Source organism: Trichoderma citrinoviride (assembly GCF_003025115.1).
Source record: "Trichoderma citrinoviride strain TUCIM 6016 unplaced genomic scaffold BBK36scaffold_12, whole genome shotgun sequence".
NCBI lineage: Eukaryota > Fungi > Ascomycota > Sordariomycetes > Hypocreales > Hypocreaceae > Trichoderma > Trichoderma citrinoviride.
Window position 1 is genome coordinate 945,060 of NW_020194720.1, and position 21,920 is coordinate 966,979.

A 21,920-nucleotide genomic window follows, 5' to 3' on the forward strand; every position below is an offset into this window, starting at 1 on the left:
TTCTGCCCTTAGAGGACCAAGGCCGAGCAGCCGCGTGATTCGCGCAAACTTTAGGAGGGGCAGCTCAGCGCTGTCCGCTTTCAGTCTCCCGCCTGTGGAGACGCTGGGGGCGGTCGCTTTTGCCGCCCATCAGCCCGGAGCGAGGCGCTACAATCCCTGTGAGGGCCTCGGTGGTCAGGGCAGCTTTGGGGCATCTCTGCCGCCTGGCTGTCCAGACCTCGGCCGTGCCTCGATATTACCTACCATGCCCTTTGGCTGGACGACGAAGCTGGTGACGACGAGCAGCATCACACAAATTGGAGAATGGGAGGCGACGTGACATGCGAGGTTGGTCGAGGAAGCAGGTGCAGTACCGGGGCATCGCAGAGTGCGTCAACATGAACGAGGAAGTCAGTCAGCCTGGAAACCAACCACCTGGTCAACTCAATATCAAGGCTGCATCGTCATTGTGCCAAACAAGTCTCTGTTCATGATTCATTCGAAGGTGTAATAGGCCACTGATAAGCATCTTTGCCAATATCAAAACAATAATCCGTTCGCCGTGCCATGTCCTGCCAAAAGCCACAGGGTTTCCACAAACTAATCCGATGCCTCGTAATTCGTACCGAGTCCCTCCAGCGCACAGAGGATTATCTAACCCCTCTCCCTTGTCCTGCAGCTCTCCTCTTATTCGTCGTCGTCGATAGCATCGTAGCAATATACATATCCTCTGATACAATACTCGTACAAACAGCCGCAGTTCGTCGCAGCTAAAACACCTTATACTCTTGTCGAAACCATGCCACACGGCTCGGGCGCTCATCTGCTCGGACAAATGTCTCGTCCAGCACTGTTCCAGCCAAGATTGGCAGCATCGAGTCTCATATCGTCCTCGGAGGTGGTAATCCTAAATGTGAGTGGTTGGGTCAACAGGGGGGAGGTCAGGTAGGCCGTCACTCTCCCACTCCCATGCCAGCAGGCTCCAGTTGAGCTCTCGTCGCCAGAAAAGACCCAATCCTCGTCCACCTCCATTAGGACGATCATCTGAGCTCAGGCCGCCTGATCGAGGCATATGCTTGCAGAAGATTGCTTTTCCCATGCGGGAGTGGAGCACGCCCATGGAGCACGCCACACATGGCTCATGAGTAGTGTAGAGCTCTAATCCGTGACAAAGATATCCGTCTCTGTTTGGGTGCTCTTGCTTGAAGCACTCCCTTTCCAGCTCAATCAAGGGTGCGTCCTGGAAGGCGTCGTACTCCAGATTGGCGTGCTCCATTGGTTGTTCGGTCGCCAATCGCTCATATCGGACAAGCTTCTGAGCCACCATACTAATAGCACGCAGGACGCAGTGCGACATTGGGTTGTTGGGGAAGCTCACGCCGTTCTCGTGATGGTATCGGGCGTCTCCAGCAAGTCCAACGAGCTCCGTGCCCGTCTCTCCTCGCTGCACAATCACGGCTCCCATGGCCTCTCCGATGCCTGCTTCTTTGGCTTGAAGGGCGACGCGGTGGGCCAGCGCCATCCATATGGCCGTGTCATACTTGATATCGTCGGTGCCACGGGCCACCATGCCAGGATGCGGTCCCAGAGGGTTGTTCTTGCGATATACAGTGGGCCAGAACTGTGAAGACCACATGGCGGCCTGGACCTGGGACGTCGGCGCCAACAGAGGGACAGGAATCAGACTGAGGAAGGGTTCTTTTTCGATTCCTTCCACGCTGGACAGCAGCTCGACCAGGTCCTCTTTCGAGAAATCTTTGGCTTCTCCCACGATGATGTAAATCCAGGTTGATTTCGCAGTATGGATCTGCCGTCCCGTTGGGGTGTCATTCATCAACTGGGTCTTGAGATGGGCAGGAAGATCTGATGGCTTTGCGCATCTGCGTAGGTGCGGTAAGGTATTAGCGTTACCGTCGGGACACATGTCGCGCAAGAGGCTGGAAAATGGTCAGTGTACAGTACATTGCAGGCATAGAATCGGGGAAAGCCTACGTGATAACGTCGTTGGCAGATTTTGTAGGGGCTCTGGTGATGTATGCCTGCACAATAGTGTGATCCTGGCGGACTTCCTGAGTTGTTTTCAGGGGGATGAGGACGCCTCGAGGCAAATCCTGAGCTCTGAGGTCATCGATCAAAGGGTTTGGCGATGCACCTCTGAATTGACGGGGTTCTTTGATGTCAAGCTCCATCCCAGCGTCGCCGTTTGCAGAGTCGTAGTAATCAACCTCGACAGCCATGATGCTCTGTAGTGTTTGGACTTGTGTCCGTCGAGAACAAGGAAACAATTCTCTGAGTAGAAGGATTCAAAACAAGGGGCTGAGATCAGCTGGAGAAATCTTTCTTCGAGCAAAAAGAGGGGGAAAGCTTTGAAACACCAAGTAAACAACTCTCCTATTTTCGCAACTCGGGTGCTTCAGCAGTGGTATGGTGAAGTGAGGTAAATGATGGGGAAAGCCTTAGGTGGCTGTTGATATGATGGATGATGGGAAAAGTGGCCTGGCTGCGTTACTGGGGAGATGGTTTTGGCCAGCCGACGCGCAGAAAGTAACTGAGAGTCGATCGCAAACGCGGTCGTTGCTGGCGAATTCTCACCGCTCTGAGTCGAGGGAGAACCAGGTGGAAGGCGCCAGCAAGTCCGTCATGAAAAAGTGGCGACTGCTCTGGAAGAGATGATCTCGTTCGCCTTCCCAGGTGGCGGCAGCGTTCGTTTGGTCGCCAGGAGAAGTGACAGTAGAGGTGATTGGAAAAGGGCCTGGAAGCTCCCACAGTCAAGGTAAGGTTGCCCTGACAGTACAGTTCAACGCTGACTCTAAAGAGCTACTGTCCACGGCTGCAAGGTGGGAGCGTAAAGCCGAGTGAGCTCGCTTGCCGCCCGAAGGGTTCTTGTTGACGAGGGAAGCTCGCTTGGGACTTTGGTAGAAAGATGTCGACTGCCGATTTTTCTTTCTTTGGTGAGCTGGAGAAAGCGGAATGTGAAGGGCAACTTGCTTGGTGGCAACACGAAGCGTTACGAGGCTCGAGATGCAAGCAGACCTCACCAGAGGAGCGTTTGATGCCGCGCGTTTGGACTTGATGGCTGAATATGTTTGATATTCGAATCGTTGAACATTTCAGGTGAGAAGCCGATAAAGATTGCAGGTAGTTGAAGAAAAGTGGAGATTGGCGAGAAATGGAAGGCGCTGGTTGGCCATGAGATCGGTAGATACAGAGGCTCCACCTAAAATGTTCACTTGCATCTCAGATGGAAAGTCACAAAAAGTTCTGGACGACTGTGAGTGAGAGAGGCGATAGAACATGCAATCAGCACTGCCAGTGCCGTGTGATAGAGCAAATGACTGCAAACTGGTTGTTGCATATAGAACGACGAAAATCAAACGATAGGGAGAAACGACAAAGAAGAAAGGGCAAAATGTACCGGGTACCTGTATCTGCCTGATGGGCTGCGACTGCCGGAGGTGGTTCCTGCCAAACGACAGTTGAAGCTGCCTTACCTAAGGCAATTCCATATTCCATCACATCCTCCCGTCCTGTTTGATACCTTAGAATGGATGGCAGATTCAGCGCTTACTCGCTTCATCATTGCTGATCGCTCTTCTATTCACAGCTGCTCATACTGCTTCTCTCTGATCCCGCTCGCCAACCGTTCTGCTTCACATCAGCGCAGAGGATCGGCTGTACTGTAGCTCCAGTACTGGCCGCACACATGATTCCCAGCATCTGTTCCTCCTTCCAGCTCGACGGCGCTTCGTACCAATGTTCAATATCGGCCGACGCCGCCAGCGCTGCATGCCGCGCTTTTCGGAGCCCACGTCCCCTGTCAGCCTTGTCCCGATCGTCTCGCTCGTCTGTGATTTCAACGCAGGAACGACAACGGGTTCGCGGAGGTTGGGGCTACTACTACTAGCTGGCGTCGCCCCCCACGCCTGGAGAATGAGGAGGTTCCAACCTGGAGAGGGCCCCCATTTTGCATTTTGCCAATATGCACTTGTCACAAGAATTTCTTATCCGGCGCCGTTTCCATTCACGGACCACGGAGGCTCTTGATCGCTGTCGCTCCCCAGTCTCTGAAAGGATTTCGCGGGGTAAGATGGGGTGAAAGCGAGGATACGAACATACTACTACTTACTTGGACGAACAGGTACATGCATGTGCGACCTCGAGTCAACGAACGAGCGATTCTAGCATTACCTGCCAGGTAGACTACCTAAGGTAAGCACTGAGTGAGAAACAAGGCCACAAGTCAGCATCAGGAAGGAAACAGAGCAACTGATGCAACATGTACTAGCAGTTTAGTGGTTCTCCGAGCCCACCGAGATCGTTTGGCTTGAAGATCAGGGTCTTGCTCATTCTTATTACGCGGCGCATCTGGCGCTTGTCACGGATTTCACCAGCCATTTCAGTTGCTCACTCCAGCACCAAAAGCTCCGGGGACGTTCCATGCCCTCGGAGTCCGAAACGCACTCATGCACTAATATTACAGCTCATTATCCCAGCTTGTCAGCCATTCCTCTTGGGAAACTCTGGTGCAGCTTCCTCCTAACAAGGATCATCCATAGCTCAGCACACCAGCCGGACAGGAAACACCGAGCACAGCTGCGGCAGCTTGGCAATCAGTATCTTGCCGAAGGGTGCGATACATGGCATATGAAGTATGAGCAGGAGAAATGCCGGTATGGGCATGCTTTCAATATTAAGTCCTCGAAGAGCATCGCTTCTGCGGTCAGGGCTTTATTGAGTGGTGCGATTGGCTGATAGGTCGCCGACACCGAGATAGACCTTCGGCGTGAGGCTCGTCTTTGACATACGATGGAGCACGAGACTTTTGACCTGGCTCAGTCGCATTGGTCAAACCCTGTAACACAGCAGATGCTCCGCGTGAGCCGCCTGCGTCGACCAAGGGGGCCGTAACCGCCGGATCCTGCTGGATTGATCAACGCAGAGCACGAACGAGCACGAGCACAGTCCATCACCACATTCGACTCTTCTTCTCGCGGGCGCCCTCCGTCAGCGTGACACATGATAGTACGCTGTCGAGTGCAGCATGGCGTAGCGATCCGTCTGAGCAAGCATGGCAGCACAGGATGGGGGCTGGAATGGCTACCATTTCCCGCCTGACACGGCAGCGCAGCCGTGCTGTCATATCTCGTTGCCATCAAATTGCCCACGTTGTCTCATGACTGGCAAAGGCAGATCCCTTCGAGCACTGCATTGCCATTGGACGAGATCCAAAGGGGGCTGCCGCCAGATGCTGAGGCAGACAGGCAGCTACGAAATGAGACCTGCCAAGCAATGGTGAGATATGCGATACGCCGTCTCCTTGGTCCGTCGTCCTTGGAGCAGCCACCATGTCTTGGGAGATTGCCATGGCGTGAAACCGTCCGACAAACTGTTGATGAATGGGGTGGAAAGGGGCCGCATAAGTTGGGCATACGCAGCCATGTCTCTGACCCATCTCCCTTCATCTGCGCTGTTGTCTGTGTCTGCGACGGCCTGTGCTACGAGGTCTCACGTTAATCTCAACGACCTGGGCTCGTTGAGGCCGCTTCTTGTCTCAGCCTCCGCTTGGCTGTACGGAGTATTACGAGTACGGTTCAGGCTCGGCGCAGCCACGTACTCGTATGTGCTCGATCTTACGAAGACGCTGGCACGACTGAATCCATGCATCGGTGCGAGCTGCGAGACAGTGCGCTACCGATTCAATAGCACCTCGAGCACCGCTGCAGCGTGAAGCCCCTGTAAACGCCAGCCGCTTCACCACGACGAGCACTAAGACGTCAAGGCACGTTGGTCATCGCACCAGGTTAGTGCATGGACGGTGTTCCGGTACTTTTATGGAGCAGTGCCCCGTTGATGAACATGATGTTGCTCGCAGCAGATTTGCTGGCCCCCCCTGGTCTTGTATGACGTCGGCCGGCTGCCAGCGAGGCCGCGCTGCAAGACTGTCAGGAAAAGCAGGCTTCACGCTTCTTCTTCCCTTTGCTCACGCTTGCAGGACGAGACGGCCAGCTACAGAGCACAAAAGGAGGAGGCGAAGCGGTCATTTACGACCGGAGAGTGTCGAACATCGGCAAGCGAGGCCAAGCAAGGCTGTCGCGGCCCTTCTTGGCATAACTGACATGGAGGACAGGTACAGGTTGCATCCATCCGACATGAATTCACTCGAGCTTTGTGACAAGCGATTTTTAATAGTTGTTTAATCAGATTTCCGTTTCGCCAGAATGCAGGTGAATTCCACGCATCATTACTTCAGAGCCCCCAGTGATATTACGCGAAGAGGAAGGGTAATGGCCAGCCCGCCAATCACGGCGCCCGATTTGCATCAGAGCGCCCTATGTACTGCAAGCTGGACATTGATCCGTGATGTCCGATGCGTCTCCTCCGTGCGCGAAGAGACGGGGTCCGCTATCGGCGGGACGGCAGAGAGGAGGGGCTTGTATCGAGGAAGATACAGTGACAGCTGTGAGACATGGGTGTCGCCGTTCTAAACGGTTCTACGAAGTATTACGGAGTACTGCTTTGATTTCGACTGTATTTACAGAGCAATGGCTGAGGCTTGGGTTGTGTCCAACAGGGAGGATAAAGGAGCACGAGATTGCGGCCAACGGCTCGCCCTTGTGCCTGTGGTGGACGAGGGCTGCCGTGGATTTGCGAGATGACGAGCCTGGCTTGCCTAGCTGGGAGGATCAAGCACGAAACCACAGGGCCCGTGGGGGACGTCGACGGCGATTGGCCCAAAGTATTTCAAACAACAGTTAGACGAGGGTTGGACAAGGAAATTAGCACGTGTCGAGCACAGAGGCTGCCGTGAGCTGGGGAGTTGGGACGAGATATGCACACCCTCCCGGAAATGCTCTTGGACACCCTCTCGGTGCTCCAATGGAACGGCAAAGTTCCTTGGAGATGCCCCTTTTGGGAAGACACTGCGGTTGCCGCTGTTGCCCGCTGCTGAGCGATGAATGGGGGGAGGGAAATCGACAGGTGGCGAAGTACAGGAGGACTTGGAGGAGAGGCTTCAGCAGCCTTGAGAGGGAGAAGGAGATCATCGCTGGTCCGTGATGTTCATCCATCGCCATCATCCTGCCGCAAGCTGCGTCGTCTCCACGGCTTGGTCTCTCACGAGCCCACGTCGGTGAGGGCAAATTACGTAGTGCAAGGCTGTGGCAGCATCATGGGCCGCTCCATCTCGCGGGCTGCGGCGGTTGACGACACGGACACGGGGACAATCACCACGAGTGTCCCTACATGTATTACGCAGCCACCGTACTGCAACTCGGTGCCTCGAGCCGATGATGGCTGGACAGCTGAGCAGCACCGGCACTGGAGCTCCCGGCGGCGTGCAGGGCGGCTTGCGGGTGGTGGTTGCGCACGGCATGCCGCTATATTGATGTAAATCGCGGGGACGGAGCAGATAGACAGAGATCCAAGGCAGCACCACAGCGATCCTTGGAAGGGATGGACTGGGGGCCGCACGAGAGGCTGAAGAGGGATGAGACATTGGCGGAGGGTGTGTGAGTGTGTATCTCGAAAGTTGGGGGACAAGGAATTACAAACGACAAGCCGCGGAGTGCGCCAAGCACCGGCAGAATGCCTGCCAGAGGCCAATGGCAGAGATGAGGCCGAAATGCAGCTCATCACCAACCGGCAACGGGTTCGCAACTTGTGATACGTCTTCGAGGTCGATACGGAGTACAGTACAATATGTACGAGGACTTGAGCGGCGGAGATTTGGAGAAGTTCAAGCCACCCCCCCTGGGCGTCTGACAAGCGAGCGCCGGCCATCTCTCGGCGCGAGTCCGATCAGCAGTAGCTTACAGGGACACGAGGCACGAAGGGCCCTTTTCCTCTCTCTTTGGTGCTGAATTGGACGTTTCCGCTGACTTTTTCTTTTTAGAGGCACGCTCTTCATCGTTGAGCCGTCCATGCCGCTCTGGATGCATGACGCGAGCCAGCTTGTCTGCATGCTACGGATCTTGCTATTCTTACTCGGTAAGGTCCTTACATGTTGATGTGGGTAGGACAGGTGGTGCTACCTAGTCCTACTCACATGTAACTTGCTTGGCTCAGAAGGGCACGCTGCCGCCCACTTGGCAATGCTGATTAGGTAGCTGGCTGGCTGGCTTGCTGGAGGGATGGAGCATGAAAGAGGAGGAGGAACTTGTCTGTCCGATGTAGAATCGAGTACAGGACGGGTAGAGCAAGGGTGGGTTGGGTTGGCCGGTCTGTTGAAGAGCGAGGTGATGGCTTCCAACCACCATCCATGCTACAGTATGTCTGCAGTGCGCCGCTGAGTCGTTGCATGGGACAAATGGGTAGGAGCCCGTTGTCTGTGGAATTTGATAACCGCGTGAAGGTGGTTTGTCTGTATAAAGCCCTGCTTCTCCATGTGGAAGCCATGTCCAGTATTTCTTGGATTCTGGCATCTACACATATAGATACCTCTTCGTACCTCTCCTGTCCTCTCCATCGTCTCTCTGTGTTCCTTGTACAAGACGTCTGTTTGACACAGAGCCATTGCATCCTTCGTCTCTCGGTGCCTGTCTTTGATATCGAGTTGGATTTGTTGTCACCTTACCTTGCAGTGCTTGCTCAAAGTCCACCCCTTCAGCGAGACTCGCCAGGATAGAGTCTGCCACTGCTAGTCGTTCCTTTGCCGCAATCTACTTACGGCCGTCATTATCGATCGATCCGTCCAGGCACGGAAAGCCATCTCCGACGACAGCGGCACAAATCACCTCACCTTTGCTGAGGCTCGAGACGCGGCCGGCTACGTATCAGCGCTGACCGGCTGAGCCTCCTCTCATCATCAAAGCAGCACCTCGTACACTGAAACCTCCTTTTTCCGTCCTTTGGTACGTGGCCATAGAACAGGCTTCGGACATACGTTGGCTCCCGCGCCCAACCTGATGAATCACCTGTGGTGATGTTATTGTGGGCTGCGATGCTGTGGTTTTGTGTCTTTTGTCGAACATGAGCGCGAGACATGATGCCCTATTATGGAGCCCAGCTTATCTCTCGGCCTTTTTTTTTTTTCTCGCCCATGCAGTTCAAGTGCCGGCACATACGATATGATGCTAACGAGATTCCATTACGAACACGCAGGGCTTTGGCAGATTCTTCTACTCGTTTATTCCAATACCACCAGCTCGACTCGCTCTTTTTCTTTTCGCTTCGTTCGACTCTCGCAACGGCCATATATTACGACATCTCGCTCCTCCCACACACACTCCTCCTAGTGCGAGCCCACGGCTTACTGCAGCACATTCTTGTGTCTTCCATTTCCAAGCACCGAGTTCTTTTTTTGCTGCGCCAAATCGGGAAGCGATTCCCTCGCACCAGGACTCGACCACCGAACCTGTGCCAGCCCCGATCCGCCCTCCACGCGCAAGTACCTCTACTTGGCGACTGCGTGCCTGTACCTTGCCCCTCCTCGCTTCCGGGCCCTGTCGCGCACCCAAATCGCCCGCCCCTCCCTCAACAAGCCTCAACGCCGCAGGTACCGGTACCTTACCGCCACGCCAGGCACTCGCACCTCCAGCGCCGGCGACCCCCAACAACTGCAGTGAAAGCCCTGCCCTGTGCGAGCCTCTGCGCTCCCTCGAAGCAGCCACCGGCACCCCCCCAGAGGAGCCCCGAGCGCTGCCTGTTCCAGGGCCCCTGGCCCGCTAGCTGCTCTCCGTCGCCCTTCTGGACACGCCCCCCGTCCAGCGCTTCCAGCCCACTCATCCAGCCCACGAGCCGGTTTCGCAGGGCCTCTGACCGTGCTGGCTGCTGATTGGCCGCGCCACATGCTGCAGGCCCTTTATTTCCCTGCGAGGTCCTCCCCGTTTGCGTCAAACCGCAGCCTCGACGTCGGCCTTGATCTCGACCGTGACCTTGAACTGGACGCTGAACCTGAACTTGATCCTGCACCTCCGCGCCTCCAGATGCCTTCCGCAGTGTCTTTTCGAAGAGAAGGTGTGTAACCTCTTTCAATCACTCCGTCGTCATTGCCGAGTTTGCATTGTTCCTTTTTTCTTCTCACTTTCTCGTCAACTTTAATTGACTTTTAACCTTTGGGGCGCGACTCTAATCCTCACTACCTTACCTTTTTCCTCGTTAAATTTCGTTCTTTTTTCCCACCCCTCCAACTCTGCATCCCACCTCCCACCTCCCACCTCCAAGCGTCATTCAACATTTTTTTTTCCCCTTCTCCAATTCCTGCGCGCCTCAGAGTCTATTACGCCTCACTCCAACAACCCGAGAATACATAAACGCTGCACGAGAACATCTCTGCTTACTCGTCTTCTCTCTCTCTTCGACATCAACAGACGCCGGACGCCGCCTCGCAAAACAATCGGCCCTCGCGAAACTTGTCATGAACAACCAGCTCCTCTCGTCGCCGCCGTCGCCGCCCTCAACCTCTCCCTCCTCGACATCGCCCACGTCTCCTGAGCTGGAGCAGCATCCTCACCAGCTGGCCGTGCAGCCGCACACAGCCAAGGATGCTGCCGGCTCGCTGGCTCCGGTCGCCTCCGTGGCCAACGCTGTGCGCTTGATGAACGACTTGACGGACACGCCGCCGTACTCGCGCAGCGTCACCTCGACGGCACCCAGTTCGCCGCGAATGTGAGTGCAAGAAAAAAATTTGGTCCTTGCTTCCTTCTGGTGGTTTCCCGCAGTTGCCGGCGATTTCGGCGGAATCTGGTGCTCTTGATCTTGTGTTTTTTCACTGCGGTTGCCACCAGGGAGTTCCCCAATTTCATCATTGCGATGGTCAACTAACCAGCTGGCGCACATCTAGTCCTCCTCAGAGACAAAATTCTGGCAGCCAAACCCCTCGGGTGCGACCCCATGCGACGACGCTCAACATTCCGGGCATGACCCGATCCAAGGTGTCGCCCGACGGACGGATACCCCAGCGCGATGTGGCCGCCAAGCTCGTCATTGTCATGGTCGGCTTGCCTGCGCGCGGAAAATCATACATCACCAAGAAGCTCCAGCGCTACCTGACATGGCAGCAGCACGAATCGCGCATCTTCAACGTGGGCAACCGGCGGCGTAAGACGGCCGGTCGCAGGGTGTCGGTCCATCCCAAGCTGGCTCCAGAACCCTACTGCCTTGACCCTCCCGTCCAGGCCGCCGAAATTCTGCTCAATGGCATGCCTGCCCCTCGGGATGAGCCTACTGAGCTCGACCTGAATCGGACCGAGTCACAGCAGGAGGAGGATCAATCCGCTCAGTTCTTTGACCCCAAGAACGAAAAGGCCGCGGCCTTTAGAGAGCAGGTGGCGATGGAGACTCTGGACGAATTGTTGGACTACCTCCTGAACCAAGGTGGCGCCGTCGGCATTCTCGATGCCACCAACAGCACAATCAAGCGCAGACAGCATATTGTGGATCACATCAAGCAGAGAGAACCCAAGCTCGGCATCTTGTTTATCGAGAGCATCTGCAGGGATCCCAACTTGCTGGAAGCGAATATGCGATTGAAGCTCTCTGGTCCTGATTACCGGGACAAGGACCCTGTCAAGTCATTGGAGGACTTTAAGGCGCGAGTGGAAGCATATGCCAGCGCCTACGAACCCCTCGGAGACTACGAGGAAGAGCACGATATGCAATATATTCAGGTATGTCGGCAATATTGTGCAAGAACATTTGGCTATTTTCATCATTTCGCTAACCTTCTTCTAGATGATTGATGTTGGTCGCAAGTTGATCCAGCACAGACTCAAGGGCTTCCTCAGCGGTGGCCTCAGCACCTACCTTTCCAGCTTCAATCTCGCCCCCCGGCAGATCTGGATTACTCGCCACGGCCAAAGCGTCGATAATGAGCTGGGCAGATTGGGCGGTGACTCTCCTCTTACCGAGCGAGGCCACTGCTACGCCCAGGCCCTTCACCGATTCATCACGCACAAACGAAAGGAGTGGATCATGGAGCAGAAGAGCAAGATGGCGCAGGCGTCATTCCCCCCTCTGCCTGGCGACAACACTCCGCCCTACCCGGACATGTATAGCGACCTGGACGAGAAGAACTTTTGTGTCTGGACGTCGATGCTGCGTCGCAGCGTGGAGACGGCCGAATACTTCGACGTCGACGATGACTACGACGTCAAGAACTGGGAGATGCTCAACGAGCTCAACTCTGGCCTGTTTGAGGGCATGACCTACGAGGAGATTGCAAAGAAGTACCCCGAAGAGTTCAAGAAGCGTGCCAATGACAAGCTCAACTACATCTACCCGGGCGTCGGCGGTGAAGGCTATCTCCAGGTTATTAGCCGTCTCCGCGACATGGTGCGCGAAATTGAACGCATCACAGACCATGTCTTGATCATTGGACACCGGTCCGTTTGCCGGGTCTTGATGGCCTATTTCATGGACCTCACCCGAGAGGACATTACCGACATGGACGTGCCTCTGGGCATGCTCTACTCTATAGAACCCAAGCCATACGGCATTGCCTTTCACGCCTACCGCTACAACGAAGTACGTGGCTGGTTTGATGAGCTGCCCAACTACAAGCCTCAGAAGGCCAGTCGACCCAGTGTCTCCTGAGTCTAACGTCAACATCCTTCATCACTTCATCTCCTTCCTTTGCTTCTTTTGTTTTTTAGTTTCACTTTCGATTTTTCAGACTCAAGATATCCGCCGGGATAAGCAGGCCAGGCAATGTAACAACAATAACGACACGATTCTTTTTGGCGTTTGGACGATACGCGCGGAAGGGTCGCGACGGCTTAGGTGAAGGGGGGCTAGGGAGGCAAGGCATGTCTTTTTATACAGGAGAAACAGGACAACCTTCTATCACGACTGCACTCTCTACAGCCTACAGAGCGGAAAAGGGAGTGCCTGTTAAGCTCAATATGGACGCGAGTCTTGTTTCCTCGTTGAGACTGAGCATCGACAATTGGCCTCCTTGCTGACATGTTTTTTTCTCCTTTGTGTTTTTGTTTTGTTTTCTGTTCTTTCCCTACTTTTGGCCTCAGGGTTAGGCAAGCTTTTTTGGCGTTAAGGGGGGCAAGGGGCGAGAAAGAGGGAACTACGGAACTTTGAGCCGACTCAAGGATTTGCTTGATCCTGTCTTGCTTGAGTCTTATGTTTTGTTTTCTCTATTGGGTCTGGCATTATTTGATGCTGTGTGTGCCGCTTTGGCACCTGCTTTCGGGCGATGAAGACTACCTAGATGAAAAGTCACGAACTTGCGTGTTGCATCTTTTTTTTGTTTTTTTCTTTGACAGGAAGACAGATTTGCTGAGATTTCTTGTGTTCAGCTCTGATGTTGTTTTACTAGATGTTACTTTGTCTTCCAAGATAGAAGTATTACCTAGGTAGTAACTCCAGAATCGCTTCTTTGTTTTGAAGAGAATCTTGGTCTGAGAATCTTGATCTGTTTGCTCAAACACTTTAGGCAGCACGACAAGAGCGAAAGGTGAGATTGACTGTAAATGAATATTGCCTGTCGTGATGCCGGCAAAGTGGACATTACTACTTCAACTGAATGAATTTTCCATGTCCCAGAAGAAACCCCTATTCCTGAAACGCCGTGCCATGCAACAACCCAAAAGACTCCCCAAGCCAAAACAACCAAGCCTCCCCCTTTTTTCCCAAATTTATATAGAACCCCCCTAGATACAACAAGCAATGAGAAATGCAAAAGCATAAAAAAAACCAATCCATTACTTTTCTCGAGCAAGGACCATCTTCTCGCGCTCGCTTTTCCGGGCCTGGAACTGCTTGCTCGAGTGCTTGCGCTCGTTCTCCTCGCGGCGCTTGATGGACTTGAGCTCCTCGTTCTTGATCTCGGCGGCCTTCTTGACGACCTTTGGCATGTGGCGGTGGCGGCGGATGCGGTTGATCTCGGGCAGGTGGCCGTAGCGCTTGATGAGGGCGTCGTTGTACTCGAGGGCCTGGCGCTGGCGGGTGGACTTGACACCCTGCCTCTGGGAGGCGTTTGCGCGCCAGAGGCGGACGTTGCCGTCGTCGGAGCCGGAGAGGACGTACTTGCCGTCGGGGGTCCACTTGGCGGCGAGGACGCGCTGCATGCGCTTGGTGTGGTACATGTCGCGGGAGTGGCCGCGGTCGCGGTGCCAGAGGCGGATGGTACGGTCCCAGGAGGCGGAGACGAGCTCCTCGCCGGTCGGGGAGTACTCGACGTCCATGACGGCGGCGACGTGGCCCTTGAGGACGTTGCGGGCGCGGTCCATCTTGCGCATGTCGAAGAGGTAGACGTTGTGGTCCTCGGAGGCGGCGGCGAAGTTGAAGGCCTCCATGGGGGACCAGGCGACGCGGTTGCAGGCGAAGGTGAGGACGGTCTTGGCAACGGCGGTGCCCGTCCGGAGGTCGTAGACGACGATGCCGCGGTCGCTGGAGCACGAGGCCAGGACCGACGTCTCGACGTGGTTGAAGGCGACGCTCGTGATGGTGTCGGTGGACGTGGGCCAGCGGAGGACCTCGGGCGCGGCGGTGTGCCGCTCCAGGTCGTAGACGGAGATGACGCTCGACGAGGCGGCGAAGGCGTTGCGCGAGCGGTGGTGCGAGAGGCTGGTGAAGGCGCCGGAGCCGAGCCACGACGAGAGGGGCGCGGAACCGCTGGCCGGGTTGTACGGGTCGAAGAGCTTGACGGTGCGGTCGGCGGCGCACGTCAGCAGCTTGCGGTCCAGCGTCCACTCGAGGCCCTTGACAATGTTCTCGTGCGCCGACGCCTGCCAGACCTCGTCCCGCGAGGCCAGGTCCCAGACCTTGACGACGCCGTCGCCGCTGCCGCTGGCGAAGCGCTCGAGCGAGTTGGGGTCCTTTGCGATGGAGTAGACGCCGTCGACGTGGCCGCGGCCAAGCTGCGCGATGAAGGGCGCCGCGTGCATGCGCTCGAGCTTGACGGCGTTGAGGGCGCGCTTGTACTCGCGGGCGCGCTCAAAGGGGTGGACGGCTGAGTCGAGGTTCCGGGGCTGCTTGACGGCGTCGGTGCCGGGCGGCTGGATGGCCGATACGGATCGGCTGATGGCCTTGATCTTCATGTTGGCTTCTCTCTCTTCTTCTCACTCTGGTTTTTCCAAGATGTTGCCTTCTGTATTTGGTGGTTCAAGAATCAGCTGGGAGGGGAAGAGGTGGTGGTGTCTGGAGTCGTTCGATTTTGCAGTGAAGCTCCAAATTTAGCAATGGCCAATTGCTTGAACCTGCATTTCGCGGGGAGAACTTTTTTTTTCTTATCGGCCGTTCTATGAGGTCTCGATAAGCGGCGGGATTACTAATAATCCGGCTTTGCAGGTACTAGTAGTTCGCTTGCCAGGCGAACAAAGCTAATCGATATGGCGCGTGTCTGCCGCTCAACCTTAACTGGTGGCGGGCGGATTACGGATTCATCAACCTCTCCTCAACTCTTTCTCACCTTGTTCCCCCCTCTTCCGCCACTCTCTCATCTTCTTCCCTCTCCCAAACACGCGGCAAGCTTTTTGCATATTTCTATCTACTATTGCTTTTTAAACGTATCGATCAGAGAAATAGTGTCCGAATCCACCGTCTTCGATTTCCTCTCGTGCGCCGGAGTCCGGCCTCTCTTTTTTCTTCACGATGGACGCCCTGCACTACGACTCGATGGCCATTGATGGGGAGCCGGAGCAGCCCCAGGTGAAAATCTCAGCGGTATGAAAAGATCTCTTCTCGGGCGCGCTGCGGAAGATTCGCATCATCCCTGACTTTGATTGTGCCCCCCAGGCCGACAGCACGCGCGTGGACTTTGAGCTCTCGAGAACCAACCTGCCCTTCGCCAACGCCCTGCGACGAGTCATCCAGGCCGAAGTGCCCACAATCGCCATCGACCTGGTGGAAATGGAAGTCAACAGCTCTGTCCTGGCCGACGAGTTCATCGCACATCGGCTCGGCCTCATCCCCCTCGACTCCAAGGGGGTCAACGAACTCAACTACTCCCGCGACTGCGACTGCGAGCAGTACTGCGAGCAATGCAGCGTCAGCCTCACGCTGCACGCGAAATGCACGAGCGACGAAATCATGAAGGTCTACGCCCGCGATCTGGTTGTCGACGGACGCCATGCGAACTCTGTCGGAAGCCCCATCATTACCGACCCCGACGGGCTGGGATGCCTGATTGCCAAGCTGCGCAAGGACCAGGAATTGAAGATCACTTGCATTGCCAAGAAGGGAATTGCAAAGGAGCACGCAAAATGGATGCCAACGTCGGCGGTTGGCTTTGAATACGACCCTCACAATAAGCTGCACCATATGGATATGTGGTTTGAGAATAACACAGATCCAGAAAAGGAGTGGTAAGTGTACACGCTTCGTTTCACATCTCCATTGTCATGGGAGCGGTTAAAGCGACGGTCCTGACAAACCCGTGCTATAGGCCCAAGAGCAAGTATGCCGAATGGGAGGAGCCGCTTCAAGAGGGCGAGCCCTTCGATTATGACGCAGTGCCCAACCGCTTCTACTTCGAGGTGGAAGCGTCGGGAACCATGGAACCCGACCTGATCATCCAGGGCGGCATTCGAGTCCTGCAACAAAAGATTGGTGCTCTGCTGAAGGGGCTCGACCCGAGGAAATACGGCGGCGACGACGCCGACATGGACGGGCCTCGGAGTCCCGACATGAACATGGACGGCGGCACTACGCCATGGCAAGATGGCGGATACACGACTCCTTATGGGAACAACACGGCGTATGGAGGCGGCAATACGGCTTACGGGGGAGGTACTTCATACGGTGGTAACGCCACGGCCTATGGAAGCAACACGGCATATGGCGGCGGCTCGACAGCGTATGGAGGATCGGGCGGCTCGGGCTACGGTTCGGGACCGTATAGCCAGGGCAACGCTTGGCAGTAAGAGAAAATTGAGGATGCGGCGTTTGATGGGTAATTGGGAAACTCTTTGCTGCTTATTTTCTATTTTTTTTTTCTCCCCGTCGTATCAGCAAGGGGGTGATTCTACGCTTCTGGATTGTACTATATTGGGGAACCAAACAGCGTAATAATTAGAATGGTGAGTCGGATTCAACCTCTTTTATCAGAACAAAAGATAGGGGAGGCGGTGAATGCTCGACAGAACAGCGCATATTCAATCACAAAATGTCTTGAAACAGCACTTATTCAGATAACCCTTGCCAAGTGTTTTTGTTCATGTCATCTACCAATCTATCTTCTATATACGGGGGAGTATACATCAGGGGAGGGGGGCACCGCAGCCCCGGAGAGATTTGGGGACAACCGATGAATGGAAAAAAAGTACAAGTAGTGAAAACACAAAGATATGAGCCAGGACATGGGGGGGAAAAGAAAGAAGAAGGAAATGTGAAGATGTCAAAAGAAGATGTGCCGCCAAAGGAAACTTTCTATCAAAACAAGCCAAAAAAAGAGAAACGCCGCCAAACAATTGTTATACAACCATTTTTTCGATCCCCCGTCTTTTTGAATCCAAAAGGTATGTATGCAGTGTAATAGGTAGTAAGTATGTATGGTTTTTCTCTCTACTTTTTTTTTGCCGGTGTTGTTTGTGTGTGTGTGTGTGTGTGTGTGTGTGGCTGGGTGTGTGTCTATATCGTCTTTTCGTCGACGCCTTTCACTTTTCTATATACCTTGCGGTGCATCTCTAGGAAGACGAATGTACAGATGGTGTGTCTGTTGATGGGTTAGCGGGATGGGGGGTGGGCCAGCAAATGTGAGAGGAGAATGGAGAGGGAGGGGGGGGGTTAAGGATAGGTATTATTTTGGTCGAAACTTACGGGCCAAGACGCAGGAAGCTGGGGACCCAGCCCTTGAACATCCAGCGGATGCCCTCGGCTCTGTTAATCTCCCTGACGAGGTGGAGGATGCCCTGCTTGTGCGAGGTGGACATGACGCGGGTCTTGATGACGTCGATGGGGCTCGTGGCCGTGGCGGCGGCCAGGCCGGCGAGGAAGGACGCGGTGAAGTGCGTGGTGAGGGTGTCGCCCATGGGGGTGTAGTCGAGCAGCAGGCGCTTGAAGGTGTCGTACGTGGCGAGCTGGCCGGCGGTCATGACGGCGGCGCGGCAGCTGTTGGGCAGCCAGCCGCGGAACCAGCTGAGGGCGCCCTCGTCGCGGGCCATGCGGGCCATGCCGTCGAGGGCGTGCCGGTAGTTGCGGCGCTCGGCGGGCGGCAGGGCGGCGTCGTGCTGCATGCGCACGTTGATCACGTCGGCGAAGTTGCCGGCGACGCCGCCGACGAAGCCCGAGCCGACGGCCATGGCGATGAGCGCGGGGAACGAGGGATCCCTGCCGCCGCGCGCCCGGGAGTAGCGCTGCTTGACCTCCTCGTAGATGCCGAAGCGCGCCGTCGAGTACGTCAGCTGCCGCAGCAGCGACGCGGAGATGCCGCTGTACAGGCCGCGGACGCCGTCGTTCTTGACGACGTGGGCGAAGGTGCCGCTCATGGACTTGGGGGCGTCGGCTTTGCGCGTTTGCAGGCGGACCTAGGGACGAGATTGGTTAGAGTTTGGTCATCCTTTCTTCAAATGTTTTCCTTTTCCCTTCTTGCAATTGCGGAATTCCGTTCGATTGCAAGATGTCAATCCCATTGGAGCTTCAATTCGGGACGGGGGGGGAGCCATCGTGAAGGGACCATGCGCCGAACATCGGCGTAAGCGCTTCGTATTTATCACATCTCTCAAAACTGCGTACCTTGACTATTGATATAACTGGGTCAGCACGGGAATTTTGCCAAAAGGGAGTCGGGGATAACCGTAACAATGGCAGAAGAAAGAAGAAAAAAAGGAGTGAGCCAAGATGAATCATAGGGAGCAAACATACTCAAGTCCAGCGGATGCGTGACACAGGCGGCCAAGCTACTCGCGCTTCCTCCAAACCAGAAGGGATACCGCATCGCCGGCGCTCTCAGCTTCTTCTTCTTCTCGCCAGCGTGCAGCTGCTGCGGCTGGGCCGAAGAGGCCGCCTGGGCTGCTGCCGAGGTCATCGTCGGGTGCGCAACAACAGCGTCGAGTCGAGATATTGCGGGTGCAGAGAGAGGCGACAGCGGGCTACGGGGACATGCCGCTGGGGAAGCATCAACATGTACTCATGCAACTGCTTGTTTGATTGCCCCGTTGCTGGTTGAATAGGCTGAAAGTGAAAAGAGGGAGTTTTTTGAGGAGAGAGATGGGATGCTAAAGAGACGAGAAGCCGAGCCAAGGAGGGATTATCAGAGGGGGAGGATGTCGAGATTTATAGCATCAGCGACGAGAGAGCGAAGCCGGCCAACTGCTGCAGCTGATGATGGAATTGGACTCTTTTTTTTTATGGCCCACGATTGTCTGATGGTTCTACTTGGCATTGGATGCCATTTATCAGCCCCGTTGATTTCTCTTATCCAAGACGGGCTACTTTGCATCTTGACGTCGGCAGCGGCAGAAAAACCAGGACCGCCGCTCGGGGCCGAAAGGCGGTGAGGGACGCCTCAGCTGTCAGCTTTCCACTACTAGTACCTACAGTAGGACGGCACTACAGTGGACGTCAACTAGACACTTGACTGCAGTGAGGCTATCGGGCGGCATTGGCGATGATTGTTGCGGCATCATTCAACACCGCAAGGTAGGCTGCAGTCAGTCATACTACTGTACAGTTGCAGTGGGAATTCGATGGCTTGCTTGATATTGCCACCATTGGTCATGTTGACAACTGCGACTGCATGAGGGAGCGTGCGGCGGTGCAAAGTCCGCAATGACATGTGAATGCTCGTATGGCTGTCTGCTGAGATTCCTTCACTCCAGCCATCTCCATGCCTACCCATGCTGAGTTGCCTCTCCCGTCGCCATCACGATGTATCTGCCTTCTCATGCCTGACTTGCCATCGCTCTCTTCATGGTAGCACGAGTGTCTTGTTTCGCGGCTCCCCGACTCCCGATCGCTTATTATAACCGCGCCATCACCGCAGCTTCCTACCTTATGTCTTACCGAATGCTTGAACAAGCTCCAACATGCTCTTACCAGAGAGCCTTTGCGAGCCATTCACCCTGCCACGAGACTTGAGGAGCGGATGTCGGGGCTCTGGGAGTGCATATTCGAGCATTGGCTCACTCGGGGGAGAGCAGGGTAGATCTGTAGGACGAGCCGTCAAATGAGATTATGGGGCAATCTAATGTGCTGGTGGTATGGCTGCGGAATTGACGTGTCTGATCTACTGGCTGATGAGATCCATATCATGGATACAGCCTGGATATGCGGATGAGATGGGCGTCAGCGGCAGGTAACACTTGAAGGACACTCACGAGATCACAGGAACTCTACGACATGTGTCTCACCACAAGAAGATGCCTGTTCTTGACGTGGAATACTGGCATCAATTGCTTCATGCAGCATTACGTACCTATGAGAGGAGAGTAGCGTCTTAGTCAAATAGGCAAGTCGGTGAATGCAAGACATTGGATGGCGGGGAAAAGCAGAAAATCAGGCACAGACGAAACCCCCATTCCCTTGCATCTACAGCAACTTCCATCCTAATTCAATGCGTCTACTCGTGCTCGCCTGACCTCGTCGCTTCGTTCGTTGCATGCGCTGATGCTCCGCTGCTTGTTGTCATTATGCTTGCGCTACTGTGAACTGGGAAGTGCATTTTGAATGAGTGATTAACGCGCGAAAGACGAGGGCGCGAGATCCAGAGAAGCAGGGAGCAGTGGCTTTGCGACGGCCAGAGAATATGGCTCCAGCCGACGGGGGACTCGTCTCTCTCGCGCATCCGCCGCCAGATACATCCCGTGAAGCGCTGCAGAGGGAGCTGGATGACGCCATTATCCGGACTGCGGGCTCCCGCCGACGAGATTATGCCCTATCCGTCGTCCATGTCTCGCCCAGCGACCATTCCAGGGTGCAGTCGTCCCTCTTGGCGTCGTCCATCATCGTCGCCCAGACGGGGCTTGGAGTCCTCGACCGGCTGCCCGTGGAACTGCTGCTGCAGGCTCTGCGACACATGGACATGCAGGCGCTCTTTAACCTGCGCCGGGTCAACCTCCGGGCCCGTCAGATGGTCGATTCGCTCAAGGAGTACCGCGCCGTCGTGTCTCACGGCCTGACGGCGTACTGCGCGCTGCTGCGGATGAGGCTCGCCGCTCACGTCACGCTGCTGGACTTTTACAGGGTGCTGTGCGCCCAGGACTGCGCCTTTTGCGGCAAGTTTGGGGGCTTCGTCTTCCTGCCCTCGTGGATACGCTGCTGTTTCGAGTGTATCGAGGAGGATCCCGAGACGAGGATGGTGACGGTCGCCGAGGCCCGGAGGCTCTTCCGGCTGTCGCGCGCGGAAGTCGGGCGGCAGCGGGCGTGCCAAACGATGCCCGGCATCTATTCAACGGGGCTGTACTCGACGGACAAGTCCTACCAGAGAGGGCGGCTCAGGCTGGTACCCTACTTTCCAGCCATGAAGGAGTTTGGGGATCGTCTAGAGACGGGTGTCCCTCGCTCGCGGCATCGGCCCTTTTGGGAGCCGGCTCACAACTTCATGTCTTCATGTGAGCTTCCCTATTATGATCCGCAGACTCGGGCCGTGGAGTACGGAATATCGTGCGCTGGCTGCGAGGCCCGCGCCATTGAACAGCACCCTGGACAGGCTTCGAGGCCGGCAGATGCTCCGTGGGACGGGGTCTTTTCGCGGGACAACTTTTTGAAGCATTTCAGGACATGCAGACAGGCGCAGAAGCTGTGGGAGTCCAGCCCGGAGGCTGCTCTTGAGGCCATCATCAAGCGGGATGATTATTATAACTGAGCATGAGCTGGTCATCTTGTTTGGAAGATGGTACAATCGTGAGTTATGATTGTTACTTATGAACACGGCATATGGCTGCGTTGGTTTGGAGTCGAGGTATTTCATGGGGTTCGGACTGGCTTGCAACTCGTCACAGATGATATGTTTCAACATGGATGGAAGTAAATGAAGGTCAGTATGTCTTCAAGCATATTTCAGAAAGGAAAAAAAGAAGAGAGAAAACGAATCCAGAGGCAAAGCGATGCTG

At 55.3% G+C, this 21,920-nt stretch overlaps 6 protein-coding genes across 6 annotated transcripts; 3 read left to right on the forward strand and 3 right to left on the reverse strand.

The window, feature by feature from the left end:
- Positions 1 to 886: 886 nt before the first annotated feature.
- BBK36DRAFT_1125969 (cytidine deaminase-like protein) lies at positions 887 to 2,168 on the reverse strand (the record flags this gene model as incomplete). The annotated part of the gene is made up of 2 exons (XM_024891332.1): positions 887 to 1,916; positions 1,972 to 2,168. 2 exons carry the CDS (start codon positions 2,166 to 2,168, stop codon positions 887 to 889), a joined length of 1,227 nt encoding a protein of 408 aa, XP_024747176.1.
- A 7,568-nt stretch (positions 2,169 to 9,736) lies between these two features.
- BBK36DRAFT_1180627 (bifunctional 6-phosphofructo-2-kinase/fructose-2,6-bisphosphate 2-phosphatase) lies at positions 9,737 to 12,510 on the forward strand (the record flags this gene model as incomplete). The annotated part of the gene is made up of 4 exons (XM_024896219.1): positions 9,737 to 9,933; positions 10,287 to 10,584; positions 10,760 to 11,585; positions 11,650 to 12,510. The coding sequence occupies exons 1-4, from the start codon at positions 9,765 to 9,767 to the stop codon at positions 12,508 to 12,510; spliced, it is 2,154 nt and encodes a 717-aa protein (XP_024747177.1). The 5' UTR covers positions 9,737 to 9,764.
- Positions 12,511 to 13,626: 1,116 nt separating this feature from the next.
- On the reverse strand, positions 13,627 to 15,063 carry BBK36DRAFT_1136218 (WD40 repeat-like protein). The gene is made up of 2 exons (XM_024892907.1): positions 15,046 to 15,063; positions 13,627 to 14,976 (listed from the first exon to the last, which is right to left on the reverse strand). Exon 2 carries the CDS (start codon positions 14,967 to 14,969, stop codon positions 13,632 to 13,634), a length of 1,338 nt encoding a protein of 445 aa, XP_024747178.1. The 5' UTR covers positions 14,970 to 14,976; positions 15,046 to 15,063; the 3' UTR covers positions 13,627 to 13,631.
- A 459-nt stretch (positions 15,064 to 15,522) lies between these two features.
- Positions 15,523 to 16,793, forward strand: BBK36DRAFT_1125166 (insert subdomain of RNA polymerase alpha subunit; the record flags this gene model as incomplete). The annotated part of the gene is made up of 3 exons (XM_024891250.1): positions 15,523 to 15,594; positions 15,667 to 16,235; positions 16,316 to 16,793. The coding sequence occupies 3 exons, from the start codon at positions 15,523 to 15,525 to the stop codon at positions 16,791 to 16,793; spliced, it is 1,119 nt and encodes a 372-aa protein (XP_024747179.1).
- A 706-nt stretch (positions 16,794 to 17,499) lies between these two features.
- BBK36DRAFT_1125326 (mitochondrial dicarboxylate carrier) lies at positions 17,500 to 18,805 on the reverse strand (the record flags this gene model as incomplete). Its single annotated transcript, XM_024891273.1, has 4 exons — positions 17,500 to 17,584; positions 17,689 to 18,395; positions 18,604 to 18,608; positions 18,733 to 18,805. 4 exons carry the CDS (start codon positions 18,803 to 18,805, stop codon positions 17,500 to 17,502), a joined length of 870 nt encoding a protein of 289 aa, XP_024747180.1.
- A 1,809-nt stretch (positions 18,806 to 20,614) lies between these two features.
- BBK36DRAFT_1125562 (hypothetical protein) lies at positions 20,615 to 21,673 on the forward strand (the record flags this gene model as incomplete). The annotated part of the gene is made up of 1 exon (XM_024891298.1): positions 20,615 to 21,673. One exon carries the CDS (start codon positions 20,615 to 20,617, stop codon positions 21,671 to 21,673), a length of 1,059 nt encoding a protein of 352 aa, XP_024747181.1.
- Positions 21,674 to 21,920: the final 247 nt, after the last annotated feature.

What these genes read in the sequence shown, in the direction of transcription:
- BBK36DRAFT_1136218 (XM_024892907.1), bottom strand. Translation starts at nt 14,969, where the DNA reads ATGAAGATCAAGGCCATCAGCCGATCCGTATCGGCCATCCAGCCGCCC.